This window comes from Diceros bicornis, chromosome 5, assembly GCF_020826845.1.
Source record: "Diceros bicornis minor isolate mBicDic1 chromosome 5, mDicBic1.mat.cur, whole genome shotgun sequence".
In the NCBI taxonomy this organism is placed as follows: domain Eukaryota; kingdom Metazoa; phylum Chordata; class Mammalia; order Perissodactyla; family Rhinocerotidae; genus Diceros; species Diceros bicornis.
This window is the reverse complement of record NC_080744.1, coordinates 48,168,921-48,192,568: the sequence shown is the minus strand read 5'-3', so window position 1 is coordinate 48,192,568 and position 23,648 is coordinate 48,168,921. Positions and strand designations below refer to the sequence as shown.

The 23,648-nt window shown below is 44.3% G+C and overlaps 1 protein-coding gene across 2 annotated transcripts in view; it reads left to right on the top strand.

Annotated features, from left to right (window-relative positions):
• The window catches only part of MYO5C (myosin VC), a 91,645-nt gene that overhangs the window by 53,696 nt on the left and 14,301 nt on the right, over positions 1–23,648 (top strand). For both annotated transcript variants that reach the window (XM_058541594.1, XM_058541595.1), the window contains 13 exons: positions 530–623; positions 3,544–3,607; positions 5,957–6,137; positions 8,515–8,608; positions 8,865–8,928; positions 9,014–9,094; positions 10,296–10,476; positions 12,132–12,225; positions 12,690–12,753; positions 14,112–14,280; positions 16,898–16,985; positions 19,837–19,935; positions 21,224–21,378. In XM_058541594.1, the coding sequence (XP_058397577.1) occupies positions 530–623; positions 3,544–3,607; positions 5,957–6,137; positions 8,515–8,608; positions 8,865–8,928; positions 9,014–9,094; positions 10,296–10,476; positions 12,132–12,225; positions 12,690–12,753; positions 14,112–14,280; positions 16,898–16,985; positions 19,837–19,935; positions 21,224–21,378 (1,428 nt within the window). The remainder of the gene's footprint in view (positions 1–529; positions 624–3,543; positions 3,608–5,956; positions 6,138–8,514; positions 8,609–8,864; positions 8,929–9,013; positions 9,095–10,295; positions 10,477–12,131; positions 12,226–12,689; positions 12,754–14,111; positions 14,281–16,897; positions 16,986–19,836; positions 19,936–21,223; positions 21,379–23,648) is intronic.

Genomic DNA, 23,648 nt, shown 5'->3' with positions numbered 1-23,648 from the left:
GGTGCCCAGCTGCACCCACACAGCTACTGGCATTGCCTGCACTGCCGGTCACTAACCATCAGCACCAAGGGGCCCAGCTGCCAGCCCAGCAAACACGTTACCAAGACAAGCTAGAATAACAGAACTTCTGTCACAATCACACATCCTTCCTGAATCATAACACTCTCAAAGTGGGAATCCACTTTATATCATGAATTATTTATATCGTATTAAATATATAAATATTCTGGCTATCAAGAATCTCAAGAATAAAGGTTAGAGGAGCTTCCTTGACTTTGAGGAGACCTTGGATTTGGTTCTTTCTCCTTGATTTCTGCCATTGCTGGGTCAGGTTGGGAACTAGTGTCTGCTTGAAGTCACATGGAGCCCGTGCATGTGACACTGAAGGCAGCGTCTTACAGGGGGCTGGTGCCGGCTGTTATCTATGGACAGGAGTGGGGACCAGAAAAAAAATTCGCCAAGAAAGGCAATGATGACAAAACTTGAAGAGAGCTTTCAAAACAGCTTTTTTTCCCGTTCCCTTTGCTAGAAATTGGCAAAGCTTCAGAAGCATAATTCAGAACTGGAAATAGAAAAAGAGCAAATACAGCTGCAGCTCCAAGAGAAGACGGAGGAGTTGAAAGGTAAAGCCCAGGGTGGCCTGATAAATGCGTTCATGCGTCCTCTTGTCTCATCCCTCAGGAAAAGACACCTGGGGGTGAACCGAGTCTTAGGCAGAATCAGGAGTCTCTGGTGTATACTTGGTGTAATGACAGAATCTCTGCACCACAGAGAATAACTATATTTAAATTGTGTAACTTTACCCTATAGATTCATCTGTTTTATTTCCATCTTTTGTCAGACTGCACAGCAATCCCTGTCTCAGGACCTCCTGGGCCATTTGCAAAGTACAGGAAATGGGGGCATGTGTCTGTGTGTGTGCCTGGGTGTGTCTGTGGGTGATGGCGGCAGGGGTGGTGGGACATCTGTATTTTTTTTTAAACTTTGTGGTGATCCTGGTGCACGGTTGGGGTAATGTTGGAGGAATGTTTGTTGCTTGCCAAGGACTTGTGGTCAAATTTCAGATCTGTCCAAGTTGCTTGGTCTAAGTGGTACCCACATCCTCTGTCACTGCCCTGGCCCTGAACGAAGGGCCCTGCTTAGTGCTGGAGCCATGTCACCCCCCCAGGCTGTCAGATGCAGACCCTTGGAACCAATGGTATCACTTTCATTTAGGGATGTGGAGCAGCCACCCTTAGCCTAGCTCTGTCCATCTGTAACTTTCCAGCTCAAATTCTAATCGCAAGCACTCGCTAAATCCCAACGGGAACATGAGTCTGGTGGTTCTTGACCAGATTTAAATCACCACACTCAATTATCTGTCTTGTTCAAGGATCTTTTCCTTAAGCTCCGATGTGGGGGCAGCTGGGGCATGAGGGTTCAGGCCTGAGGATCTAGCGCATGCCTCAGGCCCACAGGCGGTGGATACTCCAGGATCCAGAGGGGCACAGGAGCCCTGGGGGTTCACGGCAGAGTGTGGGAGAAGCACTTGTTGGTAGGAGGAAGTAAATGTCCTGAGTCCTGGCCAGTAGTGCAGGAAAGGCTGTTCAGATGATGCCGAGGATGGGTGTGACCTCCTGCTCCAGATCCTGAGTGTCCCCCACCCTGTCTCTAAGGACTGATGATGTGGGCATTGATGAACAGAAGGAGGTCAGAGGCCTGTGAGTAAACCTCGCACCTAAGATAGGGAAGGGCTTACTAACCTCCACCTTTTTTATTACAATACCCTCCTCTTGGGAGTTTGTTCTTTTTTCTAACTTTAAGTGGAATTTCCCACAAGAAAATTTAATTCCCACAAGTGTGTCCTGAAAATTATATATTTGACAGCATTGGTGACGTGTTTGGGTGGATAATTTTATACCTCCTAAAAAGTGCCTGAAAACATTCAAACCCGGTGTTTATAAACTACCTGTCCCGTGGGTCTCCCTACGCACGGCAAACCATGTTTTGTGAAAAGCACCAGTGTTCGCTTACCCTGTGACCCATGACTGAGGGATGTTATCACGTGTTGTTTCCCCTTTTTTGAGATTCCAACTTGGACACCATCTCGTTGCTCTTGGGAAGAAAGGCACATTTGGGCAGCCTCTTTAGCCCCTTTGCAAATGGTCCAAGATGGTAACCACCAGAACTGAAGCCAATTCTGGGAGTGAATTGAAAATTGAAATTATATCAAATATGCTGGCTTCTAAATTAAAGCTTAAGCATTTTCCATAGTATTTTCTGGCTGTCATGATATTGTAAAGCAATCATTTTGATTCAGGGACATTTAACACTGCATTAGAGAAACTATTAAACTGTTGGCTTTTTTTTTAACCAAGTAATTTGCTAAATAGGTAATCGCTATCATCACCTCATCCCTGGGCTCCCCTCTGAGGCAGGACTCAGAAATGAGGTAGAACTCAAGGATGGGTGTCAGCTAAGTCCAAAGAGGGATGTCAGGCTTTGATAGGCTGTACCCGTTGTGTGTGGACATGTTGGGAGCGTGGGGCTGTCATGGCACAGACTGGCCAGAACCCTAGGAGCTGTTTCCTAGTTGTCCAGTACCCCCTTAACCTACACTTTGTGTTAGAGACTTGTATTTAAATGCAATAGGGGGGGCCGGCCTGGTGGCGCAAGCGGTTAAGTGCGCGAGCTCTGCCGCGGCGGCCCAGGGTGCGCTGGTTCGGATCCCGGGCACGCACCGATGCACCGCTTGGCAAGCCATGCTGTGGCGGCGTCCCATATAAAGTGGAGGAAGATGGGTGTGGATGTTAGCCCAGGGCCAGTCTTCCTCAGCAAAAAAAAGAGGAGGATTGGTAGATGTTAGCATAGGGCTGATCTTCGTCATACAAAAAAATAAAATAAAATAAATGCAACAGCGGCTCTTTTATATTTCCTCTTCCCCAGAGGAAGGCAGACACTTCATTATTTTCTTGGTCATCGTGAATGAGTGGTTCTCAACCAAGGCGCTTTTCTTCCCCTCTCCCCCCAGGGGACATTTGGCCATGTCTGGAGACATTTTTGGTTGTCACAGCTGGAGCAGAGGTGCTGCTGGCCTCTAGCGGGTAGAAACCAGTCATGCTACTCAGCATCCTCCCAGTCACAGGACGGCCCCCTCTCCACAACAAAGAACCATCCAGCCTGAAGCATCAATAGCGCTGAGTTTGAGAGACCCTATCATAAATGGATCATTTTCTTCCCAAAGGGTTTCTGTTTACTTCTAATAATAATATTTATTGTCTCAAAGTCAATATGCCTATTTTAATCAAACAAATGATATTCAAGCAAAAGTACTATAAAATGAAACTCTTCATAGATTCCAACATGACAAATTTGTGAGAATTATTATTTTGAACCCCCTGTATCCATATTTCCAATTTATAAAAGTGACAGATTCTCATCTTAAGTCCTATTGGTAATAAATATCCCATGATCGTTCTTACATCCTCACTTTCTTAAACATGACACGAAACACTCAAGGCATTGGTTTGCAGACATATTTCAAAGAGCATTCTCTTTTCACAGAAAAGATGGACGACCTCACCAAGCAGCTCTTTGATGATGTGCAAAAAGAAGAACGACAAAGAATGTACGAAATCTAGTTTGCCTTAAAGCTCCTGCTTCCTTTTCTCTCTGCTGTTTTATATTTTGTTCTCAGCTTGCAGATAGCAGATCACACATACAGGAGAGCGGGGTGTGAATATTTTTGAGAAGCGAGAGACTTCGAGATTTGTGAGAGCTAAGTCCCACAGCGTGCACCTTTCAGACGCTGCACGGGTTCTCTGGTTGTGGGAGTGGACCACTTTCCCTTTATTGCTTTCCCTTTATTGCTAAGACAGAAGTTTAGAGACTGCCACCCCTTTCAGCTTCCATCAAGTCCAAGAAGTAAGATTATTGCCTAGGAAATAAACCACCCTCCCTTCCCCCACCTGTTGTGTCTGTTAACTTGACTCTTGCCCCAGAGAATAAGGGATGTAACCCTCCTCACAAAAGTGGAGGCAGGTCCCCATGACCTTGTACTGCACCAGCCCCACCTCTCCTACCTCAGTATCAGAACCTTTGCTAATCTCCAAAGATTCCAGTCTTGCTCCCTTCTCTGAAGAAGTCAACTCAAAGGGTTTTAGATCTCAAAGTAGGGATGAATGGCGGGGTGTTGGGTAGATGGAACGTTCTTGGCATGTCTCTGTTGAGGGCTGGAATGCTCAGGGCTGCCTGTGCTGGTAGGACATACAACTTGCCTGTGCAGTTAGCAGGAGAGCCTGGGTCTGGGTGAGGAGGTGGGATGCCAGGAAGTTAGGGGAGGGAGTGTCCCTGAAGAGCTCCAAGAGTTAACACACAACATAAAGTGTTTCGTGAGCCTACATCAGTTTTAAATTAGAGCTATTTGACTTTTTACCTTGAAAAATCAATTTTGCTTTTCTTTTTTTTTTTTTAATTTTTTGTTTATTGCAGTAACATTGGTTTACAACATTGTAAAAATTTAAGGTGTACATCACTACACCTCCACTTCTGCACAGATTACATCATGTTCACCACCAAAACACCAACTACAACCCATCACCACACACATGTACCGAACCATCCCCTTCACCCCCCTCCCTCCCCGCCTCCCCCCGCCCGGCCCCCCAGGCAACCACCAATCCAATCTCTGTCCCTATGTGTTTGGTTATTGTTGTTATTATCTACTACTTAATGAAGGAAATCATACGGTATTTGACCTTCTCCCATTTTTCAATGAACTCTTAACTCAAGGAGAGGAGCTCAGGTGTTGGCATCTCGCCATGTGCTGGGGCCACTAGGGAGTCATCATTTCAGTCAGGGGGCCTGGAGAGCCAGGCTGAGGCCAGGTCACTCTGAGCTCTTTGCATTCCTCATCAGCACTCACCTGTAGCTTGGCTGGTCCCTGGTCAGCTGACTGGGAAGTCTGGGCCTCTGTCACACCCCTTGAGAGGCACAAAGATGCCTACAGTCTATCAGTGTCTTGACCAGTTAGGCTGCGAGTCTAAGAGTCTTTACATAAGACTTCTGGTTGTAGTTTGCTTCTTCATAGGTACTTTAGTGGCACCTTAGGAGCACTGTGGATTTTTGAAAAACCTGAAAACAAAGTTAAAAAGTTTTTTGTTATCTATGAAAGGAAATGAAACAAAAACCTATCGGGAATGTGACTCTCTGCCTTGGGGTTTTCCCTTTGTGCTATAAAAGCATGTCATAAAATGAACTGAGCTGACAGCCCAGCAAGTAGAATGATGATTTAATAAACTCATGGAGTCTCTAGGACTGCATCAATTCTGACGGGGCCCCTGCGGCTGTGTTGGGCTGGTCTAGGTCGTGTATCCCTCTTCAGTTATTTTCTGAAGAGAGATGTGAGCAACCGTCTCACAGGAATTGGGTTTCCATGGACTTTTGGGCACCTAGATTTGCTTCAGTTTATTCCAGTATGTTTATTCAGTTTATTCAAGGGCTGCACCCTTGACATATTAAATGGCTGTATTAACTTGTTTAGAAACAAGCCAAACCCCTCCACGATCCTTGGAACTGCACAGGGGCCAAGACTTGGCAGAATGTGCCAAGGTCTTTGCTGAGGGAAGTGGCCCCTCCAGGGGACCACATAGAAGCAGAGTGGCTTCAGGAATATCGTACCCCAACCACCATTGAGTCTTTAAGTTCAGCCTCCTTCTCCTGTGTTTCCTGTGCATGACCATTGTGGAGCCACACTTCTCAGATCAGAAGGTGTAAGAAGCTTCCTTAACCTAAGGGAACAGGAAACAGATAGCTAAAAATAAGACCATTGTCTATTGGAACTGTCACAATAGATTCTAATTAGCTTGTCTCCTCCTTTCCAAGTCTTCTCTTATTATTTTCAAAGTGAGGTATTGTTCTAATTCAGAATAAAGATATTAGAGACAATTCTTAATTCTTTTTTTCTTTTGCTGCCTAGACTTCTTGAAAAAAGTTTTGAACTGAAAACACAAGACTATGAGAAGCAGATCTGGTCTTTGCAGGAGGAAATGAAAGCTCTCAAGAATGAGAAGATACAGCTGCAGCACCAGCTGGAGGAGGAGCGGGTCACCTCCGATGGCTTAAGGGGAGACGTGGCCCGACTGAACAAGCAGGCGAAGGTAGAGGCCACCTCTCGCTTTTCCAAGAGCTCTTGGGCTAAGTTGTCTGACCTGCACGGAGGGAGCAGTTTCACGTTCCTGCAGGATCAGGCAGCTGAAAGCATCTGCGTAAAGGCCCTAGTCTAAAGGACTCTGATTCCTTCAGTTCTCCCAAGTGTAAACCCCCAAGCTGCCTTTGACTTTGCAATAATTGTTTTTCATATTTTAAAAGTCAGCTTTCTAACTGTTTTGAAATTACATTTACATAAAGTTATTCAAATATGTTGATCTAGAGAATACTTCCAAATTACATTCTAAATTGATCTGAGCCCTTGCTATACAATCCATCATGTTGTTATGTATCCAGAAACACCTGTATTAAAATTAAATTACCTTATTATCAGAGCCTTCCATTTTAAACTGTTATCAGAAAATCCACAAAGGCAATGATCTGTGCTGGGACAATCAAGGCTTATTGAATTCCTTCCCCACCAGAAAAACAAACCTGTGTGTCCCTATATTCTTTTTTTATTTTATTTTATTTTCCCCCCCCAAAGCCCCAGTAGATAGTTGTATGTCATAGCTGCACATCCTTCTAGTTGCTGTATGTGGGACGCGGCCTCAGCATGGCCGGAGAAGCGGTGTGTCGGTGCGCGCCCGGGATCCGAACCCGGGCCGCCAGCAGCGGAGCGCGCGCACTTAACCGCTAAGCCATGGGGCCAGCCCCTATCCCTATATTCTTAAATGCAAAACATTTCAGTGTAAGGTTGGAAAGGTTTTTAAGCTTCCGCTAAATATGTGAAACACTTGTTAGTAGAATATTTGTTAAGATTGTGCACATATTCTCTGTAATTGTCATGGAATGGCCGTGCATGGTTTAGAAGAGCTTTAGGAATCACATCTGGGTCGCTTCTGAACTTCATAGCAGAGCTGTCCATATTCTCTGGGCCCTGGTTTCCTATTGTTTAAAAGTAGGAGATTGGGGGCCAGCCCTGTGGTGTAGCAGTTAAGTGCGCGCGCTCTGCTGCTGGCAGCCCAGGTTTGGATCCCAGGCGCGCACCAATGCACCGCTTGTCGGGCCCATGCTGTGGCGGCGTCCCATGTAAAGTGGAGGAGGATGGGCACAGATGTTAGCCAGTCTTCCTCAGCAAAAAGAGGAGGATTGGCATGGATGTTAGCTCATAACCGATCTTCCTCACAAAAAATAAAATAAAATAAAAGTAGGAGATTGGACTGTGGGATCAGGAAGGACCAAGTATTCCTATGATTGCTTCATTCTTAGCAGTTACACAAAACTGGTGTCAATCTGTGGGAGCCATGTCATCTGGCCACAGTCTGTATCTTGGGAAATCCTGTGGCGGCGCTTAGAGTGAGGCACTGGTATTTGTCACTCTCTTCCTCTTTGGTAGCTGAAACTGGTCCAAACACTCCAGTGTGGTATATTTAGGAGATTAGCCTGATTTTCAAGAAAAATAAACCCATCACCATCAAGTTATACAGGTTATAATCAGCCTGTAAGTAAATATACACGTGACTTGGAACATTGATTGGAACCTTACAAAGAGCAGGGCTTTTGGACTGGATAGTCCAGGACCCCCATCGGGATGCCATGTGCCCCTCCACATGCCATTTAACCTAACCAGCTTCAGTTTTCTAATCTGTAGAAGATCGCTCTGCTCACCTCATGGGCCTGTTCTAAGGGTTAGGTTGTGTATGTAAAGTGATGAGTAAATGTCCATTTGATCTCCCTTCTCACCCCCCATAGAAGAGGAGCTGTAGCCCTTAAACACTTAGACTAACTGAGAAAATATCAAGGAGGTGTCGTTCACCTCTGCATATCTCCTGGACTACAAAAACACAAGCCTGTGATCCTTACTGAAGCTGAGCTCACAAGGTGAACTAAGGCAGAATGCAGCCTCTTCGCCACAACCCGAGCTGCCCCTCCACGGACCCCAGTCATGCCCCCGTGGCCAACTCCCGACTTCCTGGGTGTGCCCTGCTGCTGCACCACATCTAATCCTAGCTGGACCCCAAACCTGCATTTACAAAGGCCTTGCCCACATCCTTGCATCCAACAGTTCATCGTACAATGAAAGAACTTATAGAAATTTTACTTCTTTTGACTCCCCTTTCTTCCCACCCCACCCCAAACTTGTAGTAAGTAATTATTTTTTCCCTTTAAATAGTAGGGGAACTAATTCTATTGATACAACCTAGTAGATCTGGAATAAGTAGGCCACGCTCTGTGGGCAGCGATGGTTTAACGAGATTTTAACTAGGAAACTGCAGGGAGGACTCCTTGCACAGATACTCAAGACTGGAATAGTATTCCTTTTGTCTGGTGTAAATCGTAATAGCTATTTTTTCTTCACCTGGTACGGTCATTGCTGTGATTCAGACAATCTCTGAGTTTGAAAAGGAGATAGAGCTACTTCAGTCACAGAAGATAGACGTGGAAAAACATGTGCAGTCACAGAAACGGGAAATGAGAGGTAACAAAAATGAGTCACTGACCCCATGGGTGCAGACTGAATTTATCACAGGTGTCACCTCTGAGGAAATGTGTCCTTTTACTGGTATGAGGCTGGTTGTTAGCTGGTTGGTTGTATAGCTGGTAAGTTAGTTAGCTGTTGGGATGGTTAGCTGAAGACTCTGAGTGAAGCTAGAAAACTGGGCCCTAAAAAGGGAATGCGGGAAGAAATATCATGCAAAAATGCAATTTATACCAGCTCTGCCTTTTCCTCTCAGAAAAGATGTCGGAGATCACCAAACAACTTCTTGACAGCTATGACATTGAGGATGTAAGAAGCAGGTAATCGTTTTTGTATTACCAAACATTTAGAAACATGTGACACCTGAGAGAGACAGTAGATTTTCTTATCTTCCTTATTTTCTAGGCTTTCTGTGGAAGATTTGGAACATTTAAATGAGGATGGAGAACTTTGGTTTGCTTATGAAGGACTAAAGAAAGCAACACGGTGAGAAATTCCCCTCAGAGTTCTTTTTGATTTTTCAGAGATAATAGACTATTGGAAAGTCAGAAGTTTATTTTACATAGATTTGATGCACGAAGTAAATTCCTTTCAGTAGAATAATCACTGGAAATATTTCTACGAGAATTAAGTAATTATCTTAGTAACGAAGAACAATCTCTTTATGGGATACACTGCCAAATAATAAAACCCATAACATGTACAGTGAAAACTGATTATATCACATAAGTTAGCCAGTGTTGCTCTAGATCTATAGATATGTTTAAATTTAAGGAGCTTGCTGCATTTTTTTTACATTAATAAACTTTATTTTTTAGAGCAGTTTTAGGCTTACAGCAAAACTGGGCAGAAAGTACAGAGATTTCTCATATACCTCCTACCCCTACACACACACAGCCATTATCAACATCCCCTACCAGAGTGGTACATTTGTTACAATTGACGAACCTACATTGACACATCATTATCACCCAGAGTCAGTAGTTTAAATTACGGTTTACTCTTGGTGTTATACATTCTATGAGTTTTGAAAAATGTGGAATGACATACATCTTTACCATTGTTGCCTCATACATAACATATTTTTAAACTATTAGAGTAAAAGTGTAATTTTAATAATGTCTAAAATAAAATTTCTTATCATTAACTGCATGTGAGTACCACATAATGGTCCCTGACTAGCTGGAAGGATTTTATAATTGTATGTTCCTAATTCCATAGCCTGTAACCGTGTGTACATAAGTAAACACTGTGTGCTCAGCGCCTGGCTTTAATTGTTGGTTTTCATAACTGCCGCACATAGACACGCTCACAGCCATCAGCATAGTGGAATAAAGACCAGGTGGTTAATTTCTTTTTTTTTCTTTTGTGAGGAAGATCAGCCCTGAGCTAACATCCGTGCCAATCCTCCTCTTTTTGCTGAGGAAGACCGGCTCTGAGCTAACATCTATTGCCAATCCGCCTCCTTTTTTTTCCCCAAAGCACCAGTAGATAGTTGTATGTCATAGTTGCACATTCTTCTAGTTGCTCTATGTGGGACGCGGCCTCAGCATGGCTGGAGAAGCGGTGCGTCGGTGCGCGCCCAGGAACCAAACCCGGGGCCACCAGTAGCGGAGCGCGCGCACTCAACCGCTAAGCCTTGGGGCCGGCCTTAGGTGGTTAATTTCTTGACCCTCCTCTAACACAGCGTTTTGGAGACTCATTTCCAGTCCCAGAAGGATTGCTATGAAAAGGAGATTGAAGCTTTGAACTTCAAGGTGGTGCATCTAAGTCAAGAAATCAACCACCTGCAGAAGTTATTTAGAGAAGAGAATGACATCAACGAAAGTATCCGTCATGAAGTTACCAGGCTAACGTCAGAAAACATGGTATGGTCGCAGCCACAGGCCTCGGTCGTGGCCATTATTCTAGAGATGTTATTCGTTAGTGGAGTAAAATTCAGTTTCTTACCAGTAAAATGATGGATCAGAATTACGTTTTCTAGGAGTGAAATAACCGAGTCAGAAGGTAAAACTGTAAAATTACCCCCGGCTGGAGAGCACTTTCAGAATGTGTTTGTTTACCATAGAATGGGTCCAGATTCTGTGATTTGTGTGTATGTTTTTAAATCTATGTATTTTAAATCTAGCCCTAGCCTCTTGGAAAATGGTAAAGAACATTAAGGTAACAGGAGAGCTCTTGAGAGGGGTGTGCATTTGGAAAGGCAGTCCCTCGACTTGTGCTCCTCATCGCACCTTTCCAAGGACTTTCCTCGTCCCTGGTGCCTGTTCTTTCCCACTACATTAGTCTCACCGTTTCTTCTTACTCATGCCCACTGGTCTGGAGGAATGCTTTAGGAATCTCCTCACTCAAAAACCATCGCTTCCTTGACCCCACATCCCCTGCAGCCACCAACCCATTTCTTTGGGGGAGTTGGTCAGACTTCTCAATGGCCATCCAACTGTGATTTCTCCACTCACCTCCTACTTAACGGCCACTCCATTCTGTCGTGTGCCCCTACCACTGACTGAATCCACCTACACAGGGCTGAGCACTAAGGGTTCCTTTTCACTCTCATCTTAGTCTGTCAGCAGCATTTGATGACGTTAATCACTCCCTCTCCCTCCCTGTTGTTCTGTGGGCTGCCAGGACACCACGCTTTCCTAGGTTTCTCAGCCTGTCTCACTGGCTACCCCTTCTCAGCTTCTTTACTGTCTCCTCCTCCTCCGCCTAACCGAGAGTGTTTGAAAATCTCAGGGCTATGTCGACAGGCGGGGAGACGTGACTCCGGGCACAGCGGACATGTGGAACAGGAGTTAAGGACCTTCCCGACCTTGTTTATTCTTTGGGTGAAACTTGAATGAGGAATTTGTCATGAGATCCAATTGCACAATCAAACAAGTATTCTTCATTTGAACTTCAGAGGCACTGATGTTTTTATAAACTTGGACAACAGAAAAACTCTTTTTACCTGACCGAGAGTAGAGGTGCTAGACATTTAAAGAAATATACAGATAGACAAGGACAAAGGACTGTGAAACATACTGGATGATTCCCGACCTCCACTAACAGAGCAGTTTGCAGCCTGGAATTCAGAGGGCCCAGTGGGACCCCTTTGAGATGATTTTCCTGTTCTTAGATGAGGAGATGATGCCTCTGGGCCTGGACCAAAGACGCTGGCTGCTATTTCCTCACATCACCCCTCCCTCAACTCAGCACAGAATTCTCATATGTGCTCCTAGACAGTACCCTTCCTTCTCTCCAGTAGACCTCGGTGATGTGGGGGGTTGTAGCTGTGTGAGAACCGCTTCCCCTGAGCATGCCGGTATTCTTGTGACTATAGGTCTTCAGATGAAGAAAACATAACACCAGTCTAGTCTAACATCTGGCTGGCCGTCTTACACAGCTGTACTAGACATATGTTCTATCAGGTTAAACTCCTAGATGGTTTAGTTTGCTTCTGAGTAGCTGTGAGATTTTAAAGTTCATAGATGAAAGTATTTTATACTCTAATATTTCTAATTCTTCTAATTCTTCATTAAAGATGATCCCAGACTTTAAACAGCAAATTTCAAAACTGGAGAAACAGAAGCAAGATCTTGAAATTCGCCTGAATGAACAAACTGAAAACATGAAAGGTAACTAGAACTCACAAGAACCTGCTTTTAGAAAATGGTTTCCTATATCCAGGAAATGACAAAAAAGTCATCGTACCCAGGGGTCTCAGACTCTGATTCTCTGTGAGGCCAGGCAGGTGACATAAGTGTGAGAAGTGGGCTGGGTGGAGGGTACAGAAGGTGCTTGGGCATTTAAAGGGGGCAGCTGCCTCCAAGCTCCGTTGATCGTTGCCAAGTAGGAATACGGGACCCAGTGCTGTTTGATATTCCTGTTTTTAAAGAAAAGCCAGAAATCCAGATTTTTATATGAAATATCACAATTTTTAAATAATGGCTTAAAAAAATTTTAGACATTGTTTGGACCAAACAAAACCTAATCTCTAGCTGGATACAGCTTAGGACCCCTGATAACTGAAAATATAACCAAACCCAAACCAGAATGCAGTGACTTGGCCCCCAAGTACTGACAGTTCTTCTCATTATAGGAAAACTAGAAGAGTTGACTAATCAGTTGTATCGTAATCGAGAAGAGGAAGGAACACGAAGAAAGTAGGTGTTAACATGTGTGTACCTCAGCTTCCTGCTCATGTCATGCTTTTCTTTTCTGAAGTTGTGGGAGATGCCAAGATATGTTATTAAGCTGAAAAAGCAAGGTGCTAATTAAGGTGTATAATATATTTGTATTCGAATGTGAACAAAAGAAATACATATGTGCCTGTGCACATGCTCACGCACACACACACACACACCCCTGCGTGGGAGAATGTGCAAAAAAACAACACAAACAAAACATTGGTTGCCTGCAGGGAGGGTAACTGGATGGCTGGTGTGCGGGGGAGGGGACGAGACTTACTTTCACTGTATTTATACTCTTTTTTACCCTTAGAATGTTATACCATGAGCATGGATTGTCTGTTCAAAAAATTGATAGAATAACATTGTGTGAGGGAGAACATTTTCTCTTAGCCGACCATTTAGGGGAAGGCTTGTCATCCATGTTGATAGAGAATCTTCACTGATAATCCCCCCAAATTTACATCCTGACTAGCAGGTGGAGCCTTGTGAGGAAAATGTTCTGTTTTTCTGCTGGCAGGTTGAGATACTTAATTTTAAGAACCATAAATGGACACCTTACATCCCAGAGAGTATTTTTATTTTGTTTTTTTGTGTTTTTTTTGTCCATCCTCAATTACTTTATTTTTTTAATTTTTAAAAAAATTTTTTGTTTATTGCAGTAACATTGGTTCATAGCATTGTATAAATTTCAGGTGTACATCATTATACTTCTATTTCTGCATAGATTACATCATGTTCACCACCCAAATACTAATTACAACCCATCACCCCACACATGTGCCGAATGATCCCTTTTGCCCTCCTCCCTCCCCCCGCCCCCTCTGGTAACCACCAATCCAATCCCAGAGAGTATTTTTAGTCACATGACTTTGTTGGTAGGATGGGGACGAAGTGAGGGCCTGAAACAGTAGGAAAGTGATGTGACACCATTTTGGAACTCTCTTGACGGGCTCCCTCTTCTCCTCTCTTTGATCCCTGGCTTTTTGAGTGTCTGGTCCCCAGGCTGTTTACAAAGGAGGTAATCATCAGGCTTTGGTCATAAGGGTGTGAGGGGGTGTGGATGCCCCGTGGGAGCAGTCAAGGGGTGTTGGTGGGGTGGGAGCGAGAATTTCTTAACAGGTTAAGGAGACAGGGCAATCCATGGACAGTTTTATACCCAGCCAACCCTGGCCTCTCCCCCTCTTCAAGAACTATTCTGGTACTATTTGCTTTACACATAGATTGGCTAAAGTATTTTCCCGTCTTTGGAAATATCAGTGCTTGCTGTGGCAGTGAGTGACTTCTCCATGATGGTCAAACTGATACCAGAATTTCCTCTATCCTTTTCTCAGGACCATAGAAGCCCAGAATGAAATACACACCAAAGAGAAAGAGAAGTTGATGGATAAGATTCAAGAAATGCAGGAGGCCAGCGAACACTTGAAGAAACAATTTGAAACTGAAAGTGAAGTCAAGAGTAGTTTCCGGCAAGAAGCATCTCGTCTCACTATAGAAAACAGGGTAAGTAGTTTTCTAACTTGTTGATAAATGACTGTGTGTAGATATCAGTAAAAGGGGGAACGTGCTCCCAAAACATACAGTGAACAGCTATGGACCCAAAGCCGCCTGCCTTCCGTCAGAGCTGTCTGTTTCCTTATCTCAAAAGAGAAGTGGTCTCAGAGGTTACAGCCTACTGCAGGGGGGCCTCAGGGACTTACACAGGCCGCACGAGGAAGGGCCCAAGAAGGGAAGGGAGGGCAGAGGTGCAGTGGTCCTGAGCACTGTCCCGTGGACCACACCCATCTGAGATGACCCACTGGTCTAGAACACAGTGAGGACGACGGGCTGATGCGTGAACTTCTCTGAGCAAAACTTACCCCACAAAAGGGTACCCCCTGCTTGCTTCTGGGGGCACGCCTTGCCTGTGGTTTTTAGAGTCAAAATGTTCTTCTATGAAATGATCATGATAGTAGATGACAAACTTTTTAAATTGTTAAAGTCTTCCTCAAAAATGCCCTTGTCAAAATGAAATTTGGCAACTCTATGTCAGTCCCCAGCAATTCTTTTGAAATTTTATCTGTGTGAAACCCACAAGACTGAGAAGCACCGAAGTAGCAGATGGAGCGCTTTCCTGGGAGTCGGACACTCTCAGGCCCCTTCCTGGCCTGGCAGCCTCCAAGACCATGACTGGGGTGGGGCTCACCAGGGCAGTGGTCAGCCTGGACATGCCCACGGAGGCCAGAAGTCCAAATTCAAGGTGTTGGCAGGGCCACACTCCTCCAGGGTCTCTAAGAGAGAATTCTTCCTTGCCTCTTCCAGTTTCTGGCATTTCTTGGTTTGTGACAGCATTACTCTGATGTCTGCCTGTGTCTTCATATGGCCTTCTCTCTGTGCAATCGCCTATTGATCCTTAGCTTAATTACAACTGCAGAGACCCAAATAAGGTCACATTCTGGGGTTCTAAGTGGACATGAATTTTGAGGGGATACTATTCAAGCCACTACATGATCCTTTGAGTCAAAGAAAATCGTTATTAAAAAAAGAAATTAAAAAAATTTTAGTGATCATCTCACTATTTCTCAAAGGAATTCAAAATTAAAACTAGATATTATGGGGCCGGCCTGGTGGCGTAGCGGTTAAGTTCAGCACACTCTGCTTCAGCAGCCCTGGTTCAGTTCCTGGGCACAGACCTACACCACTCATCAGCCATGCTGTGGTGGCGACCCACATACAAAATAGAGGAAGATTGGCCACAGATGTTAGCTCAGGGTGAATCTTCCTCAGCAATAAAAAACCCTGAAAAACTAGATGTTATTTTTGCCTCTCAAACAATAGAGATCTTATGGTTCTGTTGAGAACGTCTTGAAGTGGGCACTGTCATACATGGTTTCTGGGAATAAATTGGTATAAACTTTCTCAGGGGTGATTTGGAGGAAAATATCATGAACCTTTGGAAGCATATTACCTTTGGCTCAGTAATGCAACTCTAAGATTCTATCCCAAGTAAATAATCAGATATGTGGACAAAGATTTTTGTTCAGAGTGTTCATCATAATGTTATTAATCATAGGAAAAAACACAAAGAAACAAAATGGATGTCCATCAAGAGTGGGTAGGTTAAATTATTGTATGTCATATGACTTAGACATTAAAATGATTGTTTGGGTGTATTATCAATGACATGAGGAAATGTCTGTAATATAATTAGAGAAAAATATAGGATTTAAAACTTTACACACAGTATGATCCCAATTTATAAATGTATATGAGCCATATTAGAAAAAAAGAGAGGAATGAAATAAATCAAAACACAAACAGTGGTTTCTTCCAGGTTCTGGGTTGATAGGTGACTTTTTTATTATTAGATGTGTAATAGGATGGACTCAAATTGGAGGGAGGAAACTGCACCCACACCCCAACTTGTAAGGTCAGATAAAGTTCCTAACATGCTTAGTCAGGGACACAAAGGAGAAAGAGCACAACTTCCACGGGCCCCAAGAGTCCCCAGAGGGCACACGGCTGCCATGACTGCATGGTGGGCATTGCTGGATCAGAGAAACCTGAATCTTTTCTGTGTCAAAGCCCCTGGAATTCAGGAAGAACCTAAACGCTCTATGCCCTTGGTAGGAAATATTTACAGGCATCCAGGACTCTTCCAGGTCTTGAGCCAAATTCAGCATGGGCAAGGCCACTCCTTATCAGGAAGGAAAGGCAAAGCCAGACCCAAATCTCTGAACATTTCTCTGTCTCCCCTTTCTCACATCCAGAGAGCCCGTTTTTGTATATTCATGTTTTTAAATTCTCTACAATAGGTATTACTTTATTAAGGGAAAAATAGATCAAGATAAATGTGGGATATATCCATACAGTAGGATATTATTCAGCCTCAAAAAGGAATAGAGTGCCCATACATGCTACAGCATGGATGAGCCTTAAAACACTATGCTAGGTGAAAGAAGCCAGACACAAAAGGCCACATATTATATGATTCAATTTATACTAAATGTCCAGAATAGGCAGATGTATAAAGAGAGAAACGAGATTAGTGGTATGTGAATTATAGCTCAATAAAGCTGTTACCAAAAAGTAGATTAAGATGCTTCTAAGATAATGTCTATGTTTCTTTTGATTTCTGTAGGATCTTGAAGAAGAGTTAGACATGAAGGACAGAGTGATTAAAAAGCTGCAAGATCAAGTCAGGACTCTAACCAAGACAATTGAAAAAGGTCGGAAAAATAACATTCCCTTTCCTAGTTTTTGAACTTTCAGCTAAGGTCAACGTGTGTGGAAGTGTTTATTTCCTGATGTGGTTCAAAGTCTTTGAAACCCAAAGGAATGATTCTCAACTGGCAGGGTTTGGGACTCAGTGGTGGGCTGATGGAAAGACCCTTCGAGGGAGGCAGACAGCTCACCACTCCTCAGATAATACCAGATATGCTCAAATCCCTGCAAGGCTCGCCCTATAAGGAATATAATGAATAATGAATACTCTTCCTCTATTAGCTCTCCCCTTTTAAAACAAACTGTGAACAAGTTTCAAATTTAACTGCTTTGAAGTTCACTTCTCCTCCCAGTTACGTAGGATCAATATCCCCATTTCTATTAGAAGAAAGAAGTCGAGAACTAAGAAGCCAGATGGTAGTCCTGAACACAGACTGAACTTCACACTTTGAGTGTCCTCATGAGCGCCTATGAAAAGGACCCTTCACCTTTCTTTCTTTCCTTCGTCTGCTTCTGTCACTGAACTTTCCTGACTTCTCTCTTCTAACGCTCTTCACTCTTCTGTTCCCTATCGCTTCCTGTTCCTCCCAGCCTTTATCACTAAGGCTGTATCTTCAGTTGTCTGATCCTTTTTCTATATTCATCTCCTTGAAGAGCTCCTTTATTGTTATTTATTCAACCCTTAGCTCAAATTTAAAATGTCCAAAACCAAAATGAGAATCTCTCCCGTTCAGTAATAAACGATAAGTATCGGTCTGCCTCATGAATGCAGGGACCATGTCTATCCTTCCCAACCCCCTGTTGTGTCCCCGTTGTTACAATGAATGAATGAACTGCCATCTCTACATAAGGACTTCCAAAATCCACCTCCCACTCCTCACCGCTTTTGCTGAGTCCCAGTCCCTTTTTGCCTCTAAGACTACCTCCTTTGCCTTTCTGTTATCCCCTGCAACTCAGCATGTCTAAATCGGAATGCATCCACTTCCTTTCCTTTGTATTAGTTATCTATTGTCATATAACAAATTACCCAAAACTTAGCAACTTAAAACAACAATCACTTAACAACGCACAGTTTCTGAGAGTCAAGAATCCAGGAGCAGCTTAGCTCCAGGGTGGTTCTGGCTCTGAGTTGCAGTCAAGTCATCAGCAGGGACGCAGTCATCTGAAGGCTTAACTGGGGCTAGAGCATCTGCTTCTTCTAAGCTCAGTCACGTGGCTGTTGGCAGGAAGCCAATATCTCTTGAACACTCCATAGGTGGCATTAGCTTCCAGGGTCCTTACAAGGAACATGCCCAGGTACAAGTCATCACACTCAAGAATCCCCAAAATATGATGTCCTTATCCGGTATTTCTGCTTCATTTATTGTTCTTCCGGGTCTAGGATGCAGTTTACCAATCAGAGGTCATTCTTACCATAAACAGTGTTGCTTAGTAAAACAGTTGACATTCTACCTTTATCAGTCTCCAAGGGAACAGAGCTAGTAAATTAACAGGACAAATTCTCACGCAGTAGTAAGAGAGTTCTGTTAGCTCTTTATCTACACCACCTCCTTTTTCACCCACCAGAACCTACTCACTTTTCTTAGCCCAACTGGAGTGCTACCTCGTTCAGGAAGCATTTTTCAACCCACCTCTGTGTGAATTCTTATGGCCCCTGTATTTATTTATTATGGCTGCTGTAATAAATCTCGTGAAAGTAGTGGCTTTAACAGAACACAAATTTATTATCTTACAGTTCTGGAGGTCGGATATCCAAAATGGTTTCCACTGGGTTAAAATCAATATGTCAGCAGGGCTGTGTTCCTTCTGGAGGCTCTAGGGGAGAATCTCTTCCCTCGCCTTTTCCAGCTTCCAGAGGCCATTTGCCTTTCTTGGCTTGTTGTCCCCTTCCTCCATCTTCAAATTCAGCAGGATGGAATCTTCAGAATCTTTCTGACTGTCTGACCTCTGTTTCTGTTGTCACATCTCCTTCTCTCAGAATGGATATGAATCTTCGGAGACCAGAGGGCAGACTGTGGCCCACCCAATCCCTGGAACCTGTGAATATGTTACCTTGCATGGCAAAAGAGATTTTGCAGATGTGATTAAGGATCTTGAGATGGGGAGATTATCCTGGATTATCCCAGTGGACCCAATGTAATCATGAGAGATCTTATAAGAGAGAGGCAGGAGTGCCAGAGTGAGAGAGGGTGGTGTAAGCAGAGGAGAAGAAGGAGAGATGATGATGGAAGCTGAGGTAAGAGTGATGTGGCCACAAGCCAAGGAATGTGGGCAGTCTCTAGAAGCTGGAAAAGGCAAGAAACGTATTCTCCGCTAGAGCCTCCAGTAGGAACACAGCTCTGCTGACGCTTTGGTTGTAGCCCTGTAAGATCCATTTCAGTCTTCTGTCCTCCAGAACTGTAAGATAAAAAAAATATTTGTGGTGTTTTAAGCCACCAAGTTTGTGGTAACTTGTTACAGCACATAAGAAACTTAGCCCCATTAGGATCATGCAGTTTGGAACTTCACACACAAATGTGAATCTTGCTTCCTTAACTGTGGCATCAGCATCCTGAAGACAGGAGCAACGTCTTGCATTGCTTTCATATCCCCACTGTGCTGGATACATACCAGGCACTCAGATTCCTCCAAGGATAACAACCTTTTCAACGGCAGCTGTGCTCATTGATATACTCACAGATGAGAATCACTACCAGAAGAAATCCTTCAGGATTCAATAAAGTTTTCATTTATCTGAAAGCCACAGGAGTTCACGTGCAAACCAGTCAGAATGGGGTGGAAAGATACAGAGTAATCTCATGAAGACTGTGGAATTGGTGTGTGTATATTTAGCTGATTGTTTACCTCTGTCTACAGCCAATGACGTGCACTTGTCCTCAGGACCCAAGGAGTACCTTGGAATGCTGGAGTACAAGAGAGAAGATGAGGCCAAGCTCATTCAAAACCTCATTCTTGGTAGTGAAACCTGGGACTCTGAATTTTTGCTTTATCTTTGAGAACTTGAACATCATTCACTGTCCCAATCCTGGGCGGGGGCAGTCTCTTCTCTTCCTCCACTAACCCAGAGTTTCTCAACCTCAGCACTGTAGACCAGATAATTCTTTGTTGTGGGGAGCTGTGCATTGGAGGATATTGAGCAGCATCCTTGGCTTCTACCCTCTAGAAGCCAGCAGCAACCCCTAGTCAAGACAAAAAATAATGTTTCCAGACATTGCCAAATGCCCCCTGGGGGCCAAAATTGCCCTCAGTTGAGAAGCACTCCCTAACCTCTTCCCAAGTCTAATCACAGGGTCCGGAAAGAAGACACATCTCCTCATCTTTGTGGCTCAGCACAGGAGCCATGGCAGAAGTGATTGTGGCTTCTGTGCTCCATTTGACTTCTGCTGAGAAATTTATTTGCAGGCAATATGACAGGGGCTTCCCAGCCACAGCTCAGTTACAGGAAGGTCCCAATGTGCATGCTTAAGGGTTGGTGGTCTTAGAACTAATCTTACTAGACTATCCTCACCATGAAAACCACATGGTTTTCCAGAGGGAGGGAGAAAAGCTGCCTCTCTATCAGTTGGTCCCAAGATCTCAAAGCAGAAAGCCAATGTGTAGCCTAGCTTCCTCTTCTAAGTGACCCCCCTCAGAGCATGTGTACACACCTACCCTTTCCTCTCCACCCTCCCTGGGGCACAGCTGTGGGTCCTCTTCTTTGTTCCTATCTTCATGCAGTCATGGGGTGAGGAGGTCTTTGTTTGCTTATCTTAATTCATTCTGTAAAGTTTCTCTCTTCCCCTCATCCCCATCTGTCTCCCTGCCGTTCTCCTTCCCCCGAGTCCAGCGAGGGCCCCCCTGCAGGACTGTTGTGTACCTGTCTTCCCGACTCAGGGCAGGTGCATGTGCTCGCTGAGATTGTGTTCCGTCCTCATCATAGACGCTGGGGTGGGGTGCATGGAGCTGGGGTTCCTCTCTTACCTTGGAGATCTGAAATACAGAGTCTCCACACCAGGGAGAAGTACAAATGCTGTCTCTTATTTAGCCTTTTAAAAAAGAGCAAGTACTTTGCAAATGAGAAGAGGTGCAGCTGGCATCTATATACTTTTGCCAGACTGAATTCCTCAAAGAGAAAAGGCATCCCTTTGCATTCAGGCACTGCATCAAGTACAGAAGAGCAAACAACCCCAGCCCCATAGTCAGAGGTTCCTTAGGGGGAGAGCTGGCTGGGAGCTGTAATCCTCATTGACACTCTCTGCTCCAGACTTGAAGCCCCGCGGCGTGGTGGTGAACATGATCCCCGGGCTGCCGGCACACATCCTGTTCATGTGTGTACGCTACGCAGACTCTCTAAATGATGCCAGCATGGTCAAGTCCCTCATGAACAGCACCATTAATGGCATTAAGCAGGTGATTAAGGTAGGAACCGGCTTTGACACTGGCCTTGGGTATTATGGCTACTTTAGGACGACCCGTGGGAATGACCAGATGCCCAAACATTGCCCATTCTTTATCTCCAGTCATTGGTGAACCATGTGATTCCTCAAACCAGTTTGAGGCCCTGTTGGTGAAAGAAGCCAAGCTGTTAGGAAAAGACAAGCAAGGTCAGGGATCCCCAGGGTAGGGACCTGCTAATACACCCCAAAGCCTTACCTTGGAGACTGCAACCTGGTAGCCACCAGCCCCACTACTTCTGTCCCCTCAAGGTGTGAGATTCCTGGCTGTCAGGAATAACTGGTGTAACAGTGTGAATGGTGAAGAATGGGAAAGACTGAAAAATTGCTCATCTCTTTCCTTGGCGTTTATATAATTTTCCCTTCTAAAACCACATTACATACTTTTATTCCCAGCCCAGAAACGAAGATGAGCTGCGTGTTAGCTGGGAGAAATAAAATACAGGTCCAATATTTTTCATCCCCCTTCCAAATGAGGAACAATGTTTGATGTTGGGCTATATTTGAATTTTTTAGTTGGGGAAGTCTTATCTCACTTTTAGTAAAATATATGTTCTAGAAGAGTCACGAATAATTAAATCCTATTTTAAATAATCTAGGAAAAGAGAAGAATAAAAACAGTGAATGCATAATAAGAGGTCAAAGTGTGAGTAATTCTCCTCTCCCCCTCCCCCACCAAACAATTTGGCACCAAGAATTCATTATTCATCAGGAGTTGGGAGTAGAAAATTAGTATTTGTTTAGTGCTGGGTGCTTTACAGTCAAGGTCTTCACAGGAGGCACCAGTGTTTTTGGAAGGGGGTCGCATAAATTGATACTTTCCCTGTCCATATTTTCATAAGTTGGTTTCTCTTAGGACAAACTTGCATTGTGTTTCAGGCCAGAGGCACACAGTATTTGCCCCGTTTTGCTGCTCTGGGGTGTTTAAATGTTTAGAAACTGAAAGATGCGTGGCATGAGTATAAATCCCCTTTCTCACCAGCCTCTCCATCTCAGCTTCTCCAGGGGCTCCCTGCCCTCTGCATTTGTTGGTACCCAGGCCGGGCCCCTGCCCCTCCAGTGCACAGCACATTAAAGCAACCCTCATTTGGCCTCTGTACCCCTTAGCCATGGTGCCTTTTTCTCCATCCCCCTGACTGCCAAAGCACTTAAACTAGTTGTCTCCACCAATTCTCTTTCTCACTTCTTGCAATCTGGCTTCTACCCCTATCACTTCACAGAAAGATCACCAGTAATTCCTCTTTCTAAATCCAATGGTATTTCCTTAATTTTTATTCTCCTTAAATGGTCTGAAGCATTAGGACCATCTCTATGGAACCTCTTACCTTGTCTTGCAAATCCCAGGACTTGCCCAGTTTTCCTCTTACCTCTCTGATCACCACACCTCTGCCTTCTTTGCTTGTTCCTCTTCTTCCTGCCCTATAAGCAGGGGTGTTCTCCCCAACAGAGTCCTTTATCCTGAGCTCTTGTCTATCCAGCCCTTTCAAGGAGGACATCCCCCGGCTCTCTCATGAGGTTTTTTCAGCTACCCTGATTCCCCATCATTTCTCCATCCTCTAAGCTTTTTTGGCACAGTCTACATCCATCACGTGGACACTGGGCCACCTATTTACTGTGTCCTGTTTATATTATGTCTGTCTTCCCAGTCAGAATGTGAACTTTGGAGGGAAAAGACCAAGACTTAGATTTCTCAGGTATTATTGGAGTGTCTCCTTCAAGTTTCATAACAAGTGTCATAACCTGTACAGAAATAATTTGCAAACCATAACCTGCTATATAAATATAAGAGCTTAGCGTTGTGGTATAAATTTTTTTTTGTGTGTGTGAGGGAGATCAGCCCTGAGCTAACATCGCTGCCAATCCTCCTCTTTTTACTGAGGAAGACCGGCCCTGAGCTAACATCTATTGCCGATCCTCCTCCTTTTTTTTTTTTTTTCCCTTTTTCTTCCCCAAAGCCCCAGTAGATAGTTGTACGTCATAGTTGCACATGCTTCTAGTTGCTGTATGTGGGACGCGGCCTCAGCGTGGCCGGAGAAGCGGTGCGTCGGTGCACGCCCGGGATCCGAACCCGGGCTGCCAGTAGCGGAACGCGCACACTCAACCGCTAAGCCACGGGGCCGGCCCCTGTGGTATAAATTTAATAAAGGCTTTAGTGAATAAAAGAAGAATTCATTTTTGTCATAAGCTGCCAGCTAACGAAACAGGTAAGGTATATCTGTTCTTGTCTCATAGGCG